This window comes from Chiloscyllium punctatum, chromosome 48, assembly GCF_047496795.1.
Source record: "Chiloscyllium punctatum isolate Juve2018m chromosome 48, sChiPun1.3, whole genome shotgun sequence".
Classification (NCBI taxonomy): domain Eukaryota; kingdom Metazoa; phylum Chordata; class Chondrichthyes; order Orectolobiformes; family Hemiscylliidae; genus Chiloscyllium; species Chiloscyllium punctatum.
The window spans coordinates 41,168,444-41,185,095 of NC_092786.1; the positions used below are offsets into that span (position 1 = coordinate 41,168,444).

At 40.4% G+C, this 16,652-nt stretch overlaps 1 protein-coding gene across 3 annotated transcripts in view; it reads right to left on the bottom strand.

Annotated features, from left to right (window-relative positions):
* The window catches only part of secisbp2l (SECIS binding protein 2-like), a 93,990-nt gene that overhangs the window by 26,464 nt on the left and 50,874 nt on the right, over window positions 1–16,652 (bottom strand). For 2 of the 3 annotated variants that reach the window (XM_072565038.1, XM_072565040.1), the window contains 7 exons: window positions 13,613–13,728; window positions 7,856–8,014; window positions 7,199–7,321; window positions 6,781–6,948; window positions 6,101–6,242; window positions 3,520–3,689; window positions 1,657–1,795 (listed from right to left, as the gene is read on the bottom strand). In XM_072565038.1, coding sequence (XP_072421139.1) covers window positions 1,657–1,795; window positions 3,520–3,689; window positions 6,101–6,242; window positions 6,781–6,948; window positions 7,199–7,321; window positions 7,856–8,014; window positions 13,613–13,728 — 1,017 coding nt within the window. The remainder of the gene's footprint in view (window positions 1–1,656; window positions 1,796–3,519; window positions 3,690–6,100; window positions 6,243–6,780; window positions 6,949–7,198; window positions 7,322–7,855; window positions 8,015–13,612; window positions 13,729–16,652) is intronic. The other variant, XM_072565039.1, reaches the window with a different exon arrangement.

Below are 16,652 nucleotides of genomic sequence, written 5' to 3' on the forward strand. Positions count from 1 at the left end.
ATGAACAAAGTCCATCAGGAAGTGGTCAGCACGTAGTGTCCTTGAGACCCTTCGGGTAAAGGAGAGGGCGGATCCTATCGAGCGGTTCCTTGGGCAGACTGTCAAAGTCATTTGGCAGAATGCCCCATCACCAGAACCATCCAACAAGCACCAAGACATGGCTTGGCTGGTGGTGAGAAGGGCTCTGCCTGTGAAATCCTTTATGCACTCCCGGACTCTACCGCACCGCACGCTGCCCTCGAAGTGGCTGTGGAGGGGACGAGTGTATCACACGCCTCCTTCTGGAATAAGCCTATGCAAAAGGAAGTCTGGAGAGGAATGCAGTGGTGTTTGTCAAGGTTCGTCCCGAGCAGCTCCGTGACGCGGGACTCCGTGCTCTACAGTCTGTTTTCTGGGACGCACACAGAGACGAGCATCAACTGTGCCTGGAGGATCATCAGCTCGGTGAAGGACACTCTCTGGGCGGTCTAAAACCTGTTGATCTTCCAGCTGAAGGAGTTGACCCCGACTGAGTGCTGCAGACTGGCACATTCCCAGGTCCAGGACTACGTGCCGAGGGATGCGCTGAAGCTTGGGGCAGCTGCCGCCAAGGCGCGGTGGGGAAAGACCACTGTGTAAGGTCTGCCTGCCTAAGAACAACAGGGGGCCCACTCAATAATCAGGCCGCGCTGACGCTTCAGCAAAATACCTGGAAGGTTAATGTACAGACTTGTATATACGAATGATTAATTCCAATCTCTGTATGTAAAGAAATGGAATGTATACATATGTATGGCATCACCAATTGATATCAAAATAATTTTATGAATAAAGTATATTTTTGAAATAAAAAAAATTTTCTCTCCAACTCAAAGGCTGACATCAACTGTAGTGACGTTTGCCCCATTTGATGCAAGTTAACTTATTATAGACCACAGTCTCAACCTAGTATTTTTCTGGTTTAAGGAAACAAGAACAGAGCCTCCATAGGAGAAATGTGACCTTTGGAAATGGTTGTATATTCCAGTGAAGTAAGGTATTTGACAACATGAAGGAGTGAAAGAGAGGAAGAGCAATGTAGATGGCTTAAGATCAGAAAACTGTATGTCTAGCTTTTAAGACCAGATGAATAAGTGTGCTTTTTTGTTTTGAAACAGAAATCCTGACTTTCACCCTCAGTTTAAAACCCAACACTTTACTACCTCAAAACTTTAGGAAAGCTATAACTTTAATAGTGTGGAGCAATTAGAACAAAATTTGCCTGCCTCTCACACTGGTCTTGAAGTAGTTACAAATAATGTATCATTTAATGAAGTCCAGCAGCACTTCCAAATAAGATTTTCATTGTATATGTTCTGCCGAGCTGACAAAATAAGGGGTTTATTTTCAGGCTTTTGTAATAAAAGTGGTATTTAACCACCTAATTTCTTATTGGTTAAAAAACAAAAATCCTTCATTGACAGCTGCCATTATGCCACTCAGTCCAGTTCCATTTTTAAGAAAGCTAGTCAACTATCATCAGCTACACACGCAACATTTGCAGAAGGCATTCAAACAGTAGTCAAGTGTCAGTAAGCATGCCAATTTCATTCATAAGCTAGAATGATAAAAAAAAATGTAGACTATCCAAATGCTGTTGCACAGAAAATCTCCTTTCTAACAGTCAAGGTAATTTACCTTCCTGCGAAACCACTTCCTGGGTTATAGACTGCTCCTCCGAAAAGTTCATTTGTTCATCACCCGGTTCCTCTGATCCTACAACTGTTGATTCTATTGAAAATCTATTTTTCTTTTCTTCTCTTTCCTTCAGGATAATCTGTCACGAAGAGGAAAAGCTTTAATGTACCCACTGGAATGCTAGCTAGGATACAGCATCAATCTAAGAGAACTGGATCTGTTAGGACATATTTACTAGAGATTAGAAGAACGGGAGGCATCTCAAAACCTATAAAATTCTAAAGAGGACTGGATGGGATAAACACAGGGATGATGCTCCCGATGTCTGTGGCAGGCAGAATCAGACGCAATAATATCTAAGGATCGGGGTTGACCATTTAAGACTGAAAATTTCTTTGCCAGAGAGAGGGGAGCCTGGGAAATCTTCACATTTCCACAGAGTGCAGCTGAAATCAAAACACTGAATGCTTTCAAGAAGGAGTTAGATTCGGTCTTTGGGTTAAAGTAATCAATGGCTATGGGAAGAAAGTGGAAACAGCCATGATCATATTGAACAGAGAATGACATATCCTTGCTTCCATTTTCTGGCTTTCTATAACTTAAAGGCAAAGTTGCCATATTCCCAGTGAACCATAGGTCTGCTCTCTTATTACAGAGGGACGACTAGTGGCAAATTTAACCTGAGGGTTACCTTGCCTCAAGAGACAGAGGTGAAGTTGAGAAGATATGGTGACCTCAGCTGGTACGTGAATTGAACCTGTGTTGTTGACATCACTCTATTTCAAATCCACCAACCAGACAGCTGAAGGCTTCTAATAATTATCTTCCATGCAAAAAATCAATTCAATGCATTCTTTAGGACAGCCTAAAACAAAATTTACATGCAACTTACAAAAATCTTCATGCTGTTCATCTTTCAAATCCCACCATCAATTGTCTTCTCTACTTCAGTTAGCTAGATGAACAGGGATGACCAGTGGTTTGCTGAAAGCTACAGCTCACAGCTGAAGACTAGAATTCATGTAATATTCTCCCTATGAAAATGGGTCACTTATTTGCTACATCCCAACAAATTCACGAATTAGAAATATTCAGGTTTCCGTATCACTCAAGGAAAGCATATGGTTGGTCAGTATACATGTCATGGAACGAACTTCCACTTCGACTACTCTTCACAAATATAACAAACCTTTTGTTAACTATTGGACATGGAGGGTGCCAGTTGATCAAATAATCCAGATAATCAAAGGTCTACATGAACAATGTAAAAACCTATACTAAGCAAAAGGAATGTAAATTAGGGAGTATTCATGTTACTGTTAGACTTTATTTACAGCATAAATCACTTTAATAATGCAACTTTGCCTAAATAAGACTTGCCAGCATAGAGCCTTCTCACTCTCAACTGACTGCTGGGACATCGTGGAATTTGAGAAGAAATAGTCTTGAAACTGAATCAACTGTGTGGCCATTTGATTGAATAAGTCTCTTAACACGGAGGTAAATAAATTTAAAAGAACTATAATAGGACAGAATAATACAGTAAACTTCATGGTATTTGAGGAATATAATTTTTGCCGGTTTATTGAGTGCGCCAGTTCATTAGATGCCGATTAAAATGAAGTTTGCTGTATGTTTGTTTATTTACTACAACTAAATTTAATGAAAAGCAAGCAATTTTGCTAGAACCAAATTGTTTAGGTATTTATAAACTGACTTTTTATCCTCAAAAACATAGTATCTAACATGGGAAGAGTGAAAATTTGCTTTTGATTATTGTTACCTCCTACTAACCGAAAAAACAAATGTTTCAGATTTTCTTTTTTTTCTTAATGTGCAGCAGCTACTCAACTATGGTTTTACCTTTTTAAGTGCAGTTGGACGTTTTGCTTTTGGAATCTCCCTCTCCTTCCCTCGCTTTATCTTGGGGGCACCAGAATCCAACGGATTATGAAATCCAATAAACTGCTGATTTTTATGTAAAGTTTTCATGTTCCCACAGTCTTTGATGGAAAGAGGTGTACTTGTACCAACTGAAAAAAAAGAAAATGTTGATTTGTGAAATATTTGTAAAGTATTCTTTTGGCAATATGGTGGGCTGACCAATGTGATTTAAAGAATAATTCTAGAAAAGCAATGAGATGGTATCAAGAAAACAGGAGTTTAAACTATGGAACGTGGGATACTTGTTGATGCAATCAATTAGCACACAGTCCTTATTTGTCTCAGGGACCTTGACTTAAACCCATCACTATTAATCTGGACTGCTTCAAGACGACCACCATCATCTTGGGACCAAAGGAAAATCATGCGGAGTGCCTCAATGACTACCACCTGGTGGCTCTGACATCCACCATTATGAAGGGCTTCAAGAGGTTAGGAATGGCACACAACTCCAGCCTCCCAGATTGCCTGAGCTACTATAATTCACCTACTGTCACAATAGGTCGACAGCAGATGCCAACAACCCAGCCCTACATTATCCAGATATTCCAGAGATGAATAAGAACACCTCCTCCCCACATTGCCATGTCAGACTCCTATTTATTGACTTTAGCTCCACCTTCAACACCACAATTCCAACCAAACACATCTGAGCTCCTACACATAGGACTCTGCTCCTCAGTCTGTGACTGGATCCTTGACTTCTTGGTCACAGACAGAAATCAGTAAGGATAAGCGACAACACCTCCTCTATCACAGCCCTGAGCACTGGTGCCCCACAAGGCTGCACGCTCAGCCCCTTACACACTCACAACTATGGCCAAATTCAGCTGTAACTCTATTTACAAATTCACTGATTGCGGGAGAGGGAAAAACCACTTTGCCTGCAGACCACTTGCTTAGAGATATTATGGCTGTCTTTAGCCAAAGAGGGGCTACCCATAATGCCACTGCTACCTCAACTTGGCCACACTCAGTTTCTGGATTAGTGGTGCTGGAAGAGCACAGCAGCACACTCAGGAAGAGCCATTACCAAAACCTTTACTGACTGAACGAACATTTTATTTAGATGACCTGATGAGATTCACTGCCTCACAATGGCATTACAGCTCCTGAAGCCCCGAGGGAGCTCAGTCTACCCAGGAAACAAGTCACCACAATTTCCATGCAGACTAAATGACACCAGGATGCTGGATATGAATGATCACTGCCCTATGAAACTATTGCTCCCAGGACGCTGACTATTAGCACCCATTTCTGTAGATTAACCAACCTCCTGTTGCTATTGTTAACTAACAGATACTGCTGGACTAGCAAAATTGTTCTTATCAACTGTGATTGAAATTAACATCGATGTTAATCTTGTAATTAACATCGATGTTTTGTAACCTTATAAGAACTGACTATACCTGAAGCTCAGGGAAGAGGGCTTTTGACTCAGTGTGCAAAGTACCCGTTTTGCTTATGTGTGGTCAATCTCCCTTCCCATGATATTGTGAAATAAACCAGTACTTGTCAATTTCACAAGATGCGTGTACACACTTTATTTATAACTGGACAATTCTCCGACATTGATGACAACATCATAGTTGGTTGGAGCTCAAACAATGAAGCTACAGAGTACAGGAAAGCGTTATAAAGCTTAGTGGCATGGTGTAAGGACATCAATCTCTCCTTTAATGTCAACAAGAAAGAAAGAAGTGGTCATTGACTTCAGGAAGTGGAATGGAGGACACGCCCCTGACTGTATCAGTAGTGCTAAGGTGGAGGTAGCAAGAGCTTTATGCTCCTAGGAGTAAATATCAGGAGCGATCTGTCCTGACCCATCCATGTCAATGCTACAGTAAATAAAGCACAATAATGCCTCCACTTCCTCAGAAGGCTAAGGAAATTTGGCATGTCTAAATCACTCTTACCATTTTTACAGCTACACCATTGAAAGCATCACAGCTTCATATGGCAACTACTCTGCCCAAGATCATAAGAAATTACAGAGAGTTGTGAATGCAGCCCAGTCCATCACTAAAACCAGCTTTTTCATTGACTCAGTCAAGATTTCCTGTTGCCTCGGGAAAGTAGCCAACATATTCAAAGGCCCCTCCCACCCCAGTTATACTAATCTTCCATCAGGCAGAAGATACAGAAGTTTGAAAACATGCATAACAATACTTTTCACTGTATCTTGGTATGGGAGACAATAATAAATCAAATCAAAAATTGGAATGATCTTATATAAATTCATCGAAGTCGTCAATTCAGTTCTATTCAAAGAAAGCACACAATTCAGCACATACAGACATTAATGCAGTGTAGCACAGAAACTAAAAAGAATTAATCACGTACAGATATAATTTTAAAGGACCAGCATGGTATTTCTCAGTGTGCATTCAATTTGCATCAACGCAATTTGCAAGTCCTTTTCGAAATAAAGAAACACTATAGGGATAGAATTGCCCGAGAAAGCAAAATTTAACAAGCTAAGCTGTAAAATTTACCATACCAGAGTAGGATAGAGGTTTTGTGTTAGTCAGTTGCTTTGCCTTCATGGCTTGTTGTTGTTTCTCTAGTGCAGCTAACATATCACCAAGATCCAGTTGTACAGGGGCTTTACTCTTCCTCCCTGCTGCCTTATTCAGAGCCTCCTTGGAAAAATATATAACATAAGACCAGGTACAAAGAGCAAAAGCTGTTGTACAGAACTGTATGTAAACAACCACATCTCCTAAGATATTTCAATTAGCAGCAGAAAAAGTAGTCTTTCAGCATTCTTCATAACATTTATAATATCTTGAACTAAGTCCTGTAATAGTATACTGATAGATTAGATCTACAAAAGCATTACATGGACTTGAATGTTATTTGGGATCAGAGGCATTTTTTGTTTTGGAAGGAGAAATATAAGCAGACACTAGTATGAAAAGCATCACATTCTTAACATTTAAATACAGAACAGTCAAAGTTTCCTGATCTGCTATTGACCCTACATGTAGCAAACCACACATTAAATGGCGCAAGAAATTTGCAGATATCAAAATTCACCCAAAATTACTCAAAAGTATATTCATGCTAATAATTTAAATTCATCACATACTCTGACTTGACATCATTGAAAATAATACCCAAAACAGGAAGAAAGGAAAGTTACATATACCCCTTAAGAATTAAACATGAAATACTCACCTGGAGTTTTTTCTGTTCCATGCTAATCTCTGAATACTCCTGAGCAGTAGCAAGGGCTGCGGCCAATGCTTTTTTCCTTTGACTTTTAGCACGCTTTGGAATAGCTGTAGTTATTGGAATTGGTGTCTGTACTATGTTGATTGGAGAAGTTTCTGGAAGATCGCCCAGCTAAAAAAAGCAGAAGAATATTATTGATGAAAATAATTAACATACAAATTTCTTTTTCAACTATCTGATAAAGTACAATTTATTCAACAGCAAACATATGAAAAGGTAAAACCAGATAACATTTCAGTTGTCTTTTTCAAAATGATGTACTTTTCTATCCTAAATTTTGCCTCAGTGAAAATAAAGAATTTTAAAACATTAACATTTTGCTAAAGGCATGCATATAAATGAAGGTGGATACAACACTCACCCCGAGTTGCTTTTTAGAAAGTTGACAAATGGGAGAATTTTTATTCTGAGTATTATCATGGGCTACAGCTTTGCTCTTGGAAACACCAGCTCCAATGATCAATTCTGGAAACTCACTGTCATCCTGCATAAAATAGAGATTTATACACTTGCAAATTTTTATCCAAGTATTTACAGGTAAATGGTAAACAACAGTGATCAGCGATTTCAATGGGTGCTGTTTTGACGGGAATTGATCTATCCTGTGCTACTGTATAATGTAAAGCCTTCACAGTAACTCACATGATAGTACTTGTTTAAAAAAAAACCGGAAGACAAGCTTTTGAAGATGGGAATTTAATGTAATCATCCCATAGAGATTCTTTGGTTTCAATGACACATGAACATAAAATATGCCAAAAAATAATAGGAAGTAGGAGTTGGTCCATTTCTTTACATCATTTCAGGAGTGTTGCTGGCTTTTATTCAACATCGCTCTAGCTTTTATCAGCCAACTTGGCATAAGCAAAATATTTGCCTCAAGAGTTTCCTGATCTGCATGGCACAAAACCAGATCTCATGTGGCACTAACTCGAATGAGGCATCAGATAGCAACAACCTAGGATGCAACTAACATGATTACACATTTTACAGTGTGACTAAATTAAATCTTCAATACCTCAAAACATAAAGAATCAGGTTTTTGATCAGTTCCAGTCATATGCCCACTGACAAACTGTTGCGCTTCAGACGACTGTCCTGCAGTCCAATCTCGATTCTTTTGATGGTTTGACATTCTTTGTGAAGACAAACTTTGCACCTTTCCTCTGGAGTTATCCTGCATATCAACAAAGCCATGGAAGAAAAACTGCATCACTGTAACACTAGTTATAGTGTGCCATTATTCAAGTGCACATTTTCCTTAAAATTGATGCAATTTGTACCATTACATGCTGCACCAAAGTTTTCAGGAACAATTGTACATCTTTATTATGACCATCACCAAACTGAATTGCACTTTATTTTCAAAGCTTCACCCCTATTAAAATACAATGGTCAGTTTCCTAATGGACTTAGTGTATTTGTGCCTCTGCTACTTGGGTTTGGCTGTAATGTACTAACATCAGCTGATATTCAGAGAACGGTTTCCTCCAAAGTGAGAAAGAAAATGGAAAACCATTCACTTAAAGTCTTAAGAGGTCAATAACTATCGTGCATTTTTTCAACTATTACAAGTTACTTGAAGTTTTGTTGCCTGTGTGGTTACCATTTTCTGTACATGAAGTATACGAAGATACTTTTGAAGTTGATCCCTCAAATTAAAAGTAAAACTTTTTAATATCCCCAGAAATAGTCAAATTGTGATTGAAATACCATAATCACATACCTGTAAAAGGCAGACAGGCAAATAGAAGATTAATGTTTTTAATATTTTCCTTTAAAACCCACCTGACTGTTGTTTTAAGTAGTCAATGAATTGTGTACATAAGGCTAATCAGACATTACTCATGTTAACCAATAAATTGTTGTGATTGTAAGTTATCTAGTTAATTGGACATTTACATGGAGTCTGAAAGGTGCTCAACATGGCAGTTAACCTCCAAGTTGGAATTTATGAAACAAAATAATATAGCATAATGCAATGACAGTAACTCTTGCTAGTCTCATCCTATAACATTGTCTAGTTTACTGTTTCAATTTTTTTGTATGGGTGCTTAAAATTCTTTTAACATGGTTCATAATGCAGACCAAAAGGGAGAAGTGGGGAAAACCTCGATTTGGTCAGAGATTAGGATAAGTTAATGGTCTAAATGAAGGAACTAAAGGCGTTCTGGTTAAGTTTGCAGATAAAACAAAAATAGGTGGGAGGGCTAGTAGTATTGAAGAGTTGGGGAAGTTGTAGAAAGATTTTAACAGGTTAGGAGAGTGGGCAAAGAAATGGCAGATGAAATGTGAGGTCATGCACTTCGGTAGGAAGAATACAGGCATGGACCATTTTCTAAACAGGGAGAGAATTCATAAGTTTGAAGTTCAAAGAGACTTGGGAGTCCCAGTCCAGGTTTCTGTTGAGGTAAACTTGCAGATTGAGTCGGTAATTAGGAAGGCAAACCCAATGTTGTCATTCATCTCGAGAGGACGAGAATATAAAAGCAGGGATGTATTTCTGAGGCTTTATAAGGCTTCAGTCAGACCACACAGTTAGAGTATTGTGAGCAATTTTGGGCCCCATACCGCAGGAAAGATGTACTGGCCCTGGAGCGGGTCCAAAGGAGGTTCACAAGAATGATCCCAGGAATGAAATGCTAAACATTAGGGATGTTCAAGGACTCTGGGACTATACTCAATGGAGTTTAGAAGGATAAGGGGGATCTGATTGAAATTTTCAGAATACTGAATGGACTGGACAGAATGGATGTTGGGAAGGTGTTTCTGTTGGCAGAAGAGATAAGGACCTGAGGGCACAGCCTTAGAGTAAGGGGAGGACCTTTCAGAATGGAGATAAGGAGAAATTTCTTTAGCCGGAGAGTAGGAAATGTGTGGAATTCATTGCCACAGAAGGCTGGGGAGGCCAGGTCATTAAAACAGAGATAGATAAGTTCTTCATTGACAAGGGGATCAAAGGTTACAGGGAGAAAGCAGGAAAAAGGGGTTGAAAAACCCTATCAGCCATGATTGAATGGAGAAGCAGACTTGATGGGCCAAGTGGCCTAATGTCTGCTCCTATGTCTTCTGGTCTTATGGAGTTAGTATAGGTACTGACTTAAATGCCAGGATATTAGTCATCAAAAGCAAAATATTGAGATGTCAGAAGTAATATTGAAATTCTCAGGTCAGACTGCATCTGTGGATAGGGAAAAAGTTCATGTTTCAGGTTGAGATGGCCTTACATCAAGCATAGAGTCAGAGTCACACAGTATGGAAATAGACCCTTCAGTCCAGCTCAATCAGACATCCCAATGTGACCTAATCCCATTTGCCAGACATGGCTCATATCCCTCTAAACTTTTCCTATTCATATATCCATCCAGACACCATTTAAATATTGTAATTGCACCCACCTCCACCACTTCCTCTGGCAGTTCATTCCAATCATGCACCACTGCCTGGCAGCTCATACCATACACCTTCTGTGTGGAAAGGTTATCCCTTACGGCACTGTGGCTCAGTGGTTTTCACTGCTGAGTCATGCTGCCAGGGATCCGGGTTTGATTTCAACCTCGGACTACACTCTACTGTCTGTGTGGAGAATTCTCCCTGTGTCTGCATGGATTTCCTCCAGGTTCTCTAGTTTACACCTACAGTCTAAAGATTTAAATGGCTAGGTGGATTGGCCACAATAAATTGCCTGCAGTGTTCACAGATTTGCAGGCTAGGTGGATTAGCCTGGGAAATGCAGGGTTACAGGGATAGGGTACAGGGTGGGTCTGGGCAGTTTGCTCTTCAGAGGGTTGGTGCAGACTTGATGGGCCTAATGGTCTGCTTCCACACTGCAAGGATTCCAGCTTCAGGTCCTTTTTAAATCGTTCCCCTTTCACCTTGAACCTAATGCCCTCTAGTTCTGGACTCCCTCACCCTATGAAAAATACCTTGGCTATTCACTCTGTCCATTCCCCATATAATTTTACAAACCTCTAGAAGGTCAACTCCCAGGCTCCAATGTTCTGGGGAAAAAAACCCCCAGCCTATTCAGCCATTCCCTGCAAACTCAAACTCTCCAGTCCTGGCAACATCCTTCCTATAGAAAGGCAACCAGAATCATATGCAGTATTCTCAAAGTGGCCTCAGCAATGTCTGCAGAGTTGCAATATGACATTTCAACTCTTGTACTCTGACCAATGAAGGCAAATGTGCCAAATGCTTTCTTCACCACCCTGTATACCTGGGACTCCACTTTCAAGTAACTATGCACCTGCACCCTATGGTCTCTTTGTTTGACAACACACCCTAGGGGTGATACCATTAACTTACAAGACATGCCCTAGTTTGCCTTACCAAAATGCAACATCTCATATCCATCTAAATTAAACTCCATTTGCCACACCTTGGCCTATCTGATCAAGATCCCATTGTACTCTGAGATAATCACGGTGGCACAGTGGTTAGCACTGCTGCCTCACAGTGCCAGAGACCCGGGTTCAATTCCCGCCTCAGGTGACTGACTGTGTGGAGTTTGCACGTTCTCCCCGTGTCTGTGTGGGTTTCCTCCGGGTGCTCCGGTTTCCTCCCACAGTTCAAAGATGTGCAGGTCAGGTGAATTGGCCATGCTAAATTGCCCATAGTGTTATGTAAGGGGTAAATGTAGGAGTATGGGTGGATTGTGCTTCGGCGGGTCGGTGTGGACTTGTTGGGCCGAAGGGCCTGTTTCCACACTGTAATGTAATCTGTAATCATCTTCACTATCCACTATACCATTTATTTTGGTGTCATCTGCAAAAGTATTAACCATATCTCCTACATTAACAACCAGATCACTTATATAAATGACTACAGACAGCAGACCCAGCACCAATCCTTGTGGCACTCTGCTGGCCACAGGCCTCCAGTCTGAAAAGCAACCCTCTACCACCACCCTGTCTCCTACTTTCAAGCCAATTTTGTCTCCTATTGGCTGCCTCCTCCATGATCCTATGTGATCTAACCTTTCTAATCAGTCTATCATGCAGAACCTTGACAAACACTTTGCTGAAGTCCAGATAGACATCTACCATTCTGCTTTCGTCAACCTTCTTCATCTCCTCTTCAAATAAAACGCAATAAAGTTAGCAAGACACTACTTCCCATTCACAGATCCATGATGTCTTTTCCGAATCAGTCCTTGCCTTTCCAAATGCATGTAAATCCGGTCCCTCAGAAACCCCTCCAACAACTTACCCACCACAGACATACGGCTCAGCAGTCTATAGTTCCCTAGCTTTTCCTTACAGCCTTTCATAAATAATGGCACAACATTAGGCAACCCCCCTAGTCTTCTGACACCTCACCTGCGATTGTCGATGACAGAAATATCTCAGCAAGGGACACAAAAATCACTTCCCTAGCGTCCCACAAAGTTCTGGGAAACACATGATTAGGTCCTGAGGATCCATCTACCCTTCTGCGTTAAGACCTCCAGTACCACCATCTGTAATATGAACTCTTTTCAAGATATTACACTTTATTTCCTCAAGTACCCTAGCTTCGGTATCTTTTGCTATGATAAATATTGACGCAAAATATTAGTTTAGTACTTCACTCATCTCTTGTGGTTCCTCACAGATGGTTGCGTTGATCTTTAAGAGGCTCTATTCACTTCTGAGTTACTCCTTTGCCCTTAATGTAGTTAGAGAATCCCTTTGGATTCTCCTTTACCCTAATTCTCAAAGCCACGTCCCCTTTTTGCCATCCTGATTTCCCTCAAGTATACTCCTGCTGTCCATACATATATGCTCCTACTTTTGTTTGACCAGACTCTCAATTTCTCTAGTCATCCCTACACCTACCAGCCTTGGCGTTCATATTAAACAGAAGCACACTGTCTCTGAACTCTTGTTATCTCCTTTTTAAAGGCCTCCCACTTCCCAACCATTCCTTTACCTGCAAATAGCTACCCCCAATCAACTTTTCAAAGTTCCTGTCCAATACTGTCAAAACTAGCCTCGCTGCAATTTAGAACTTTAACTCTTTGATCAGTTCTATGCTTTTCCTTAAATATTTTAAAATTAATCGAATTACAGTCACATGCCCAAAGTACTCCCCAACTGACACCTCAGTCACTTGCCCTATCTTATTTTCTAACAGAAGGTCAAGTATTGCTCCTTCTCTAGTAGATACATCCATATATTGAATAAGAGTTTCCTCGTACACACTTAAATTCCTCCCTATCCAAGCCCTTAACACTCTGACAGCCCCAGTCTATGTTTGGAGAGTTAAAATCCCGACCATTGCAACCTTATTATTCCTACACATATTGGAGATCTCCTTACATATTTGTTTCTCAATTTCCGCTTGCTATTGGAGGGCCTATAGCACAATCCCAACAAGGTGGTCATCCCTTTCGTGTTTCTCAGCTCCACCCATATAACTTTGCTGGATGATCAGTTGACTGAAGTTCCGATGAAAGGTCATATCAAAATGAAATCTCAACTGTTTCTCTTTACAGCTGCTGCTTGACCTGCTTAGTATTTCCAATTTATGTTGCAATATTAGTAATCAGCTGTGAGGCTTCCAACTCAATTATGAACAAAATTATTGATGGTGAGATCATCAAATTAGACTATTAATTTGCTCAGTATTTCACTGATTGCACAGTCACTGAAAAATCTGGCCAATATAGGCACCGATTTGTACAGAAATATAATAGAAAACCAACTGGAAGGCAAGGAATTTTCTATCTTAAAACAAATAATAACACGAGTGTTCCAAATTCTGAATGATGATAGTAAATCTACACACATACCTGAGAGTTTCGCAGATCTGCTGGCCTGCCAACTCGACCACAAGAAAATGTCTGGATTCTGTCCATCCCAAACCTTTGTGGAGCTTGGGAAGCGACATTCGCCCAACTGGGGCCTCCTGGATGTAAAAGAAAACTCCACCTCATTAATAGCTACAAGATAATAACTCAAAGATGAACTTATATAATTTCCACATTACTCATACTAAGTGTAGCACCACATGATGCAAGCTTTCATAAATATCAGCAGTTAAGTCATCCATTTTCATGATTATGTAATGAATGTTTACTAATTTACACATATATACATAAAAGACATTTTAGGCTATAAAATTTAAGACTTCTAACGTCATTCATATTTAAAACATTATAAAATTCAAACAAATTCTTGGATGACGACAGATTTGTCTCCCAAAAACCATAAGTGTTAAATCTAACCATACTAAATTGTAACTTCTGTCCAAATATTTCTTATATTACAAATATAATTTTATATGAATGAAATTAAGGGAGGCTATGATGTAGCTGTACAGGATATTGCACAGCTATTGGTTAGGCCACAACTGGAATACTGTGTGCAATTCAGATCTCCCTTCTATAGGAAGGATGTTGTGAAACTTGAAAGAGTTCAGATTGGATTTACAAGGATGTTGCAGGGTTAGAGGATTTGAGCTATAGGGAGAGGCTGAATTGACTGGGGCTATTTTCCCTGGAGTGTCAGAAGTTGAGAAGTGACCTTATAGAGGTTTAAAAAAATCACGAGGGACATGGATCGGGTGAATTGACAAGGTTTTTTTTCCCTTGCATGTGGAAGTCCAAAACCAGATGGCATAGGTTTAAGGTGAAAAGGGAAAGATTTAAAAGGAACATAAGGGGCAACTTTGTGTGAAAAAGGGTGGCATGTGTATGAAATCAGCTGCCAGAAGTAGTGGTGGAGGCTGGTACAATTACAATATATACCTATCCAAGTGGCTTTTAATTAAATAGGAAGAGTTTAGAGGGATATGTGCCAAATGCTGGCAAATAGGACTTGGTTTATTAGAGATATCTGGTCATCATGGAGGAGTTGGACCAAAGGGTCTGTTTCCATCCTGTATATCTTTATGACTGTATAGAAAGAGAAAAGATTTGTCAGTGTGAAGTGCACTTTATGAATAATATTGAAATGATTGAGAACAAAGTTCAACATTCAACAAAAGCAATTTAAGCAGAACAGTGATCAAAGAGTCTTTTATCAAATCATCTGGTTTAAGGTGGCAAATTACAATCACCTGCTCAGAGCCGCTCAGGAGGAGTGATAAATGTAGCCTTCCCAGTGTCATTTAAAAAATGGGAAAACATGATCCAGTTTCAACCACACCCTACCTAATTTGCTCAGTTCTGGTCCGCATAAAAATAAAGCGAGACTGTGTGGTTTAAATAATCAATGTTAATAGTTAGCATCAGGAAACTAAGAAATGATAGCAGAAGCTCAGTGGTAGCACTTCTGTTTTGGGGCCAGAAGTGGCAGATATAATTGCCATTCCAGAGCTGACTACAAAGTAGGTTGACACTTTTTACAGTGCCTTGCTCACCAAGTATTATACTGAAGATGTTGTTGTTCTGGCTACATTAAAGAGGCCCTGACAGCATCTTTAGGTGGACTATTCTATCAGGTAGGTAAAAACAATGACTGCAGATGCTGGAAACCAGACTCTGGATTAGTGGTGCTGGAAAAGCACAGCAGTTCAGGCAGCATCCAAGTAACTTCAAAATCGACGTTTCGGGCAAAAGCCCTTCATCAGGAATAAAGGCAGTGAGCCTGAAGCGTGGAGAGATAAGCTCGAGGAGGGTGGAGGTGGGGAGAAAGTAGCATAGAGTACAATGGGTGAGTGCGGGAGGGGATGAAGGTGATGGGTCAAGGAGGAGAGAGTGGAGTGGATAGGTGGAAAAGGAGATAGGCAGGTAGGACAAGTCTGGACAAGTCATGGAGACAGTGCTGAGCTGGAAGTTTAGAACTAGGGTGAGGTGGGGGAAGGGGAAATGAGGAAGCTGTTGAAGTCCACATTGATGCCCTGGGGTTGAAGTGTTCCGAGGCGGAAGATGAGGCGTTCTTCCTCCAGGCGTCTGGTGGTGAGGCAGTGGCGGTGAAGGAGGCCCAGGACCTCCATGTCCTCGGCAGAGTGGGAGGGGGAGTTGAAATGTTGGGCCACGGGGTTGTGTGGTTGATTGGTGCGGGTGTCCCGGAGATGTTCCCTAACGCGCTCTGCTAAGAGGTGCCCAGTCTCCCCAATGTAGAGGAGACCGCATCGGGAGCAACGGATACAATAAATGATATTAGCGGATGTGCAAGTAAAACTTTGATGGATGTGGAAGGCTCCTTTAGGGCCTTGGATAGAGGTGAGGGAGGAGGTGTGGGCGCAGGTTTTACAGTTCCTGCGGTGGCAGGACTATTCTACCAGCAGAAGTGTTCCCCTAGGCCTTAATAAATATTTATTCTTCAAACAAAACACAAAGAAATTATATGGTCAGTGATTTATTGAAGCTTCTGAAGTGTATATTTGCCAAAGACAATATTCCAAAAAAATAAATCATTGTCTGCAAGCTTTTTTAAAATGTGCTTAGATTGTGAAAGATGCCATATGAATATGCAAGTTTTTTTCTTCCCTCGTTGAGAGAACAAATAGAATTTTCTTCGAAAAATCTTTTAAAAAACCTGAAAGAAACATGGAAGGTGAAGGATAACCTTACAAAGAGAGAGGAACAAGACAATAAGCAGCACTGATAAGGTGAGTTAGAAAATTAAATAAAACTAAACTGGAGAAATACCAAGAGTAGACTGATGGAGCAGTAACTGGCTGGATCAGATTTGACCTCCTGTTTGTAAATAGTGAATATTGCACAAAAACGAATGGTCCTATATTTTGAAGAATGTTCTATTTTTGTATGACTGACAATATAATTTACATCTAACAGTAGGAGATCTAAGATCAGAGTCATACAGATGTACAGCAGGGAAACAGACCCTTTGGGCCAACTTGTCCGTGGCGACCAGATATCTCAA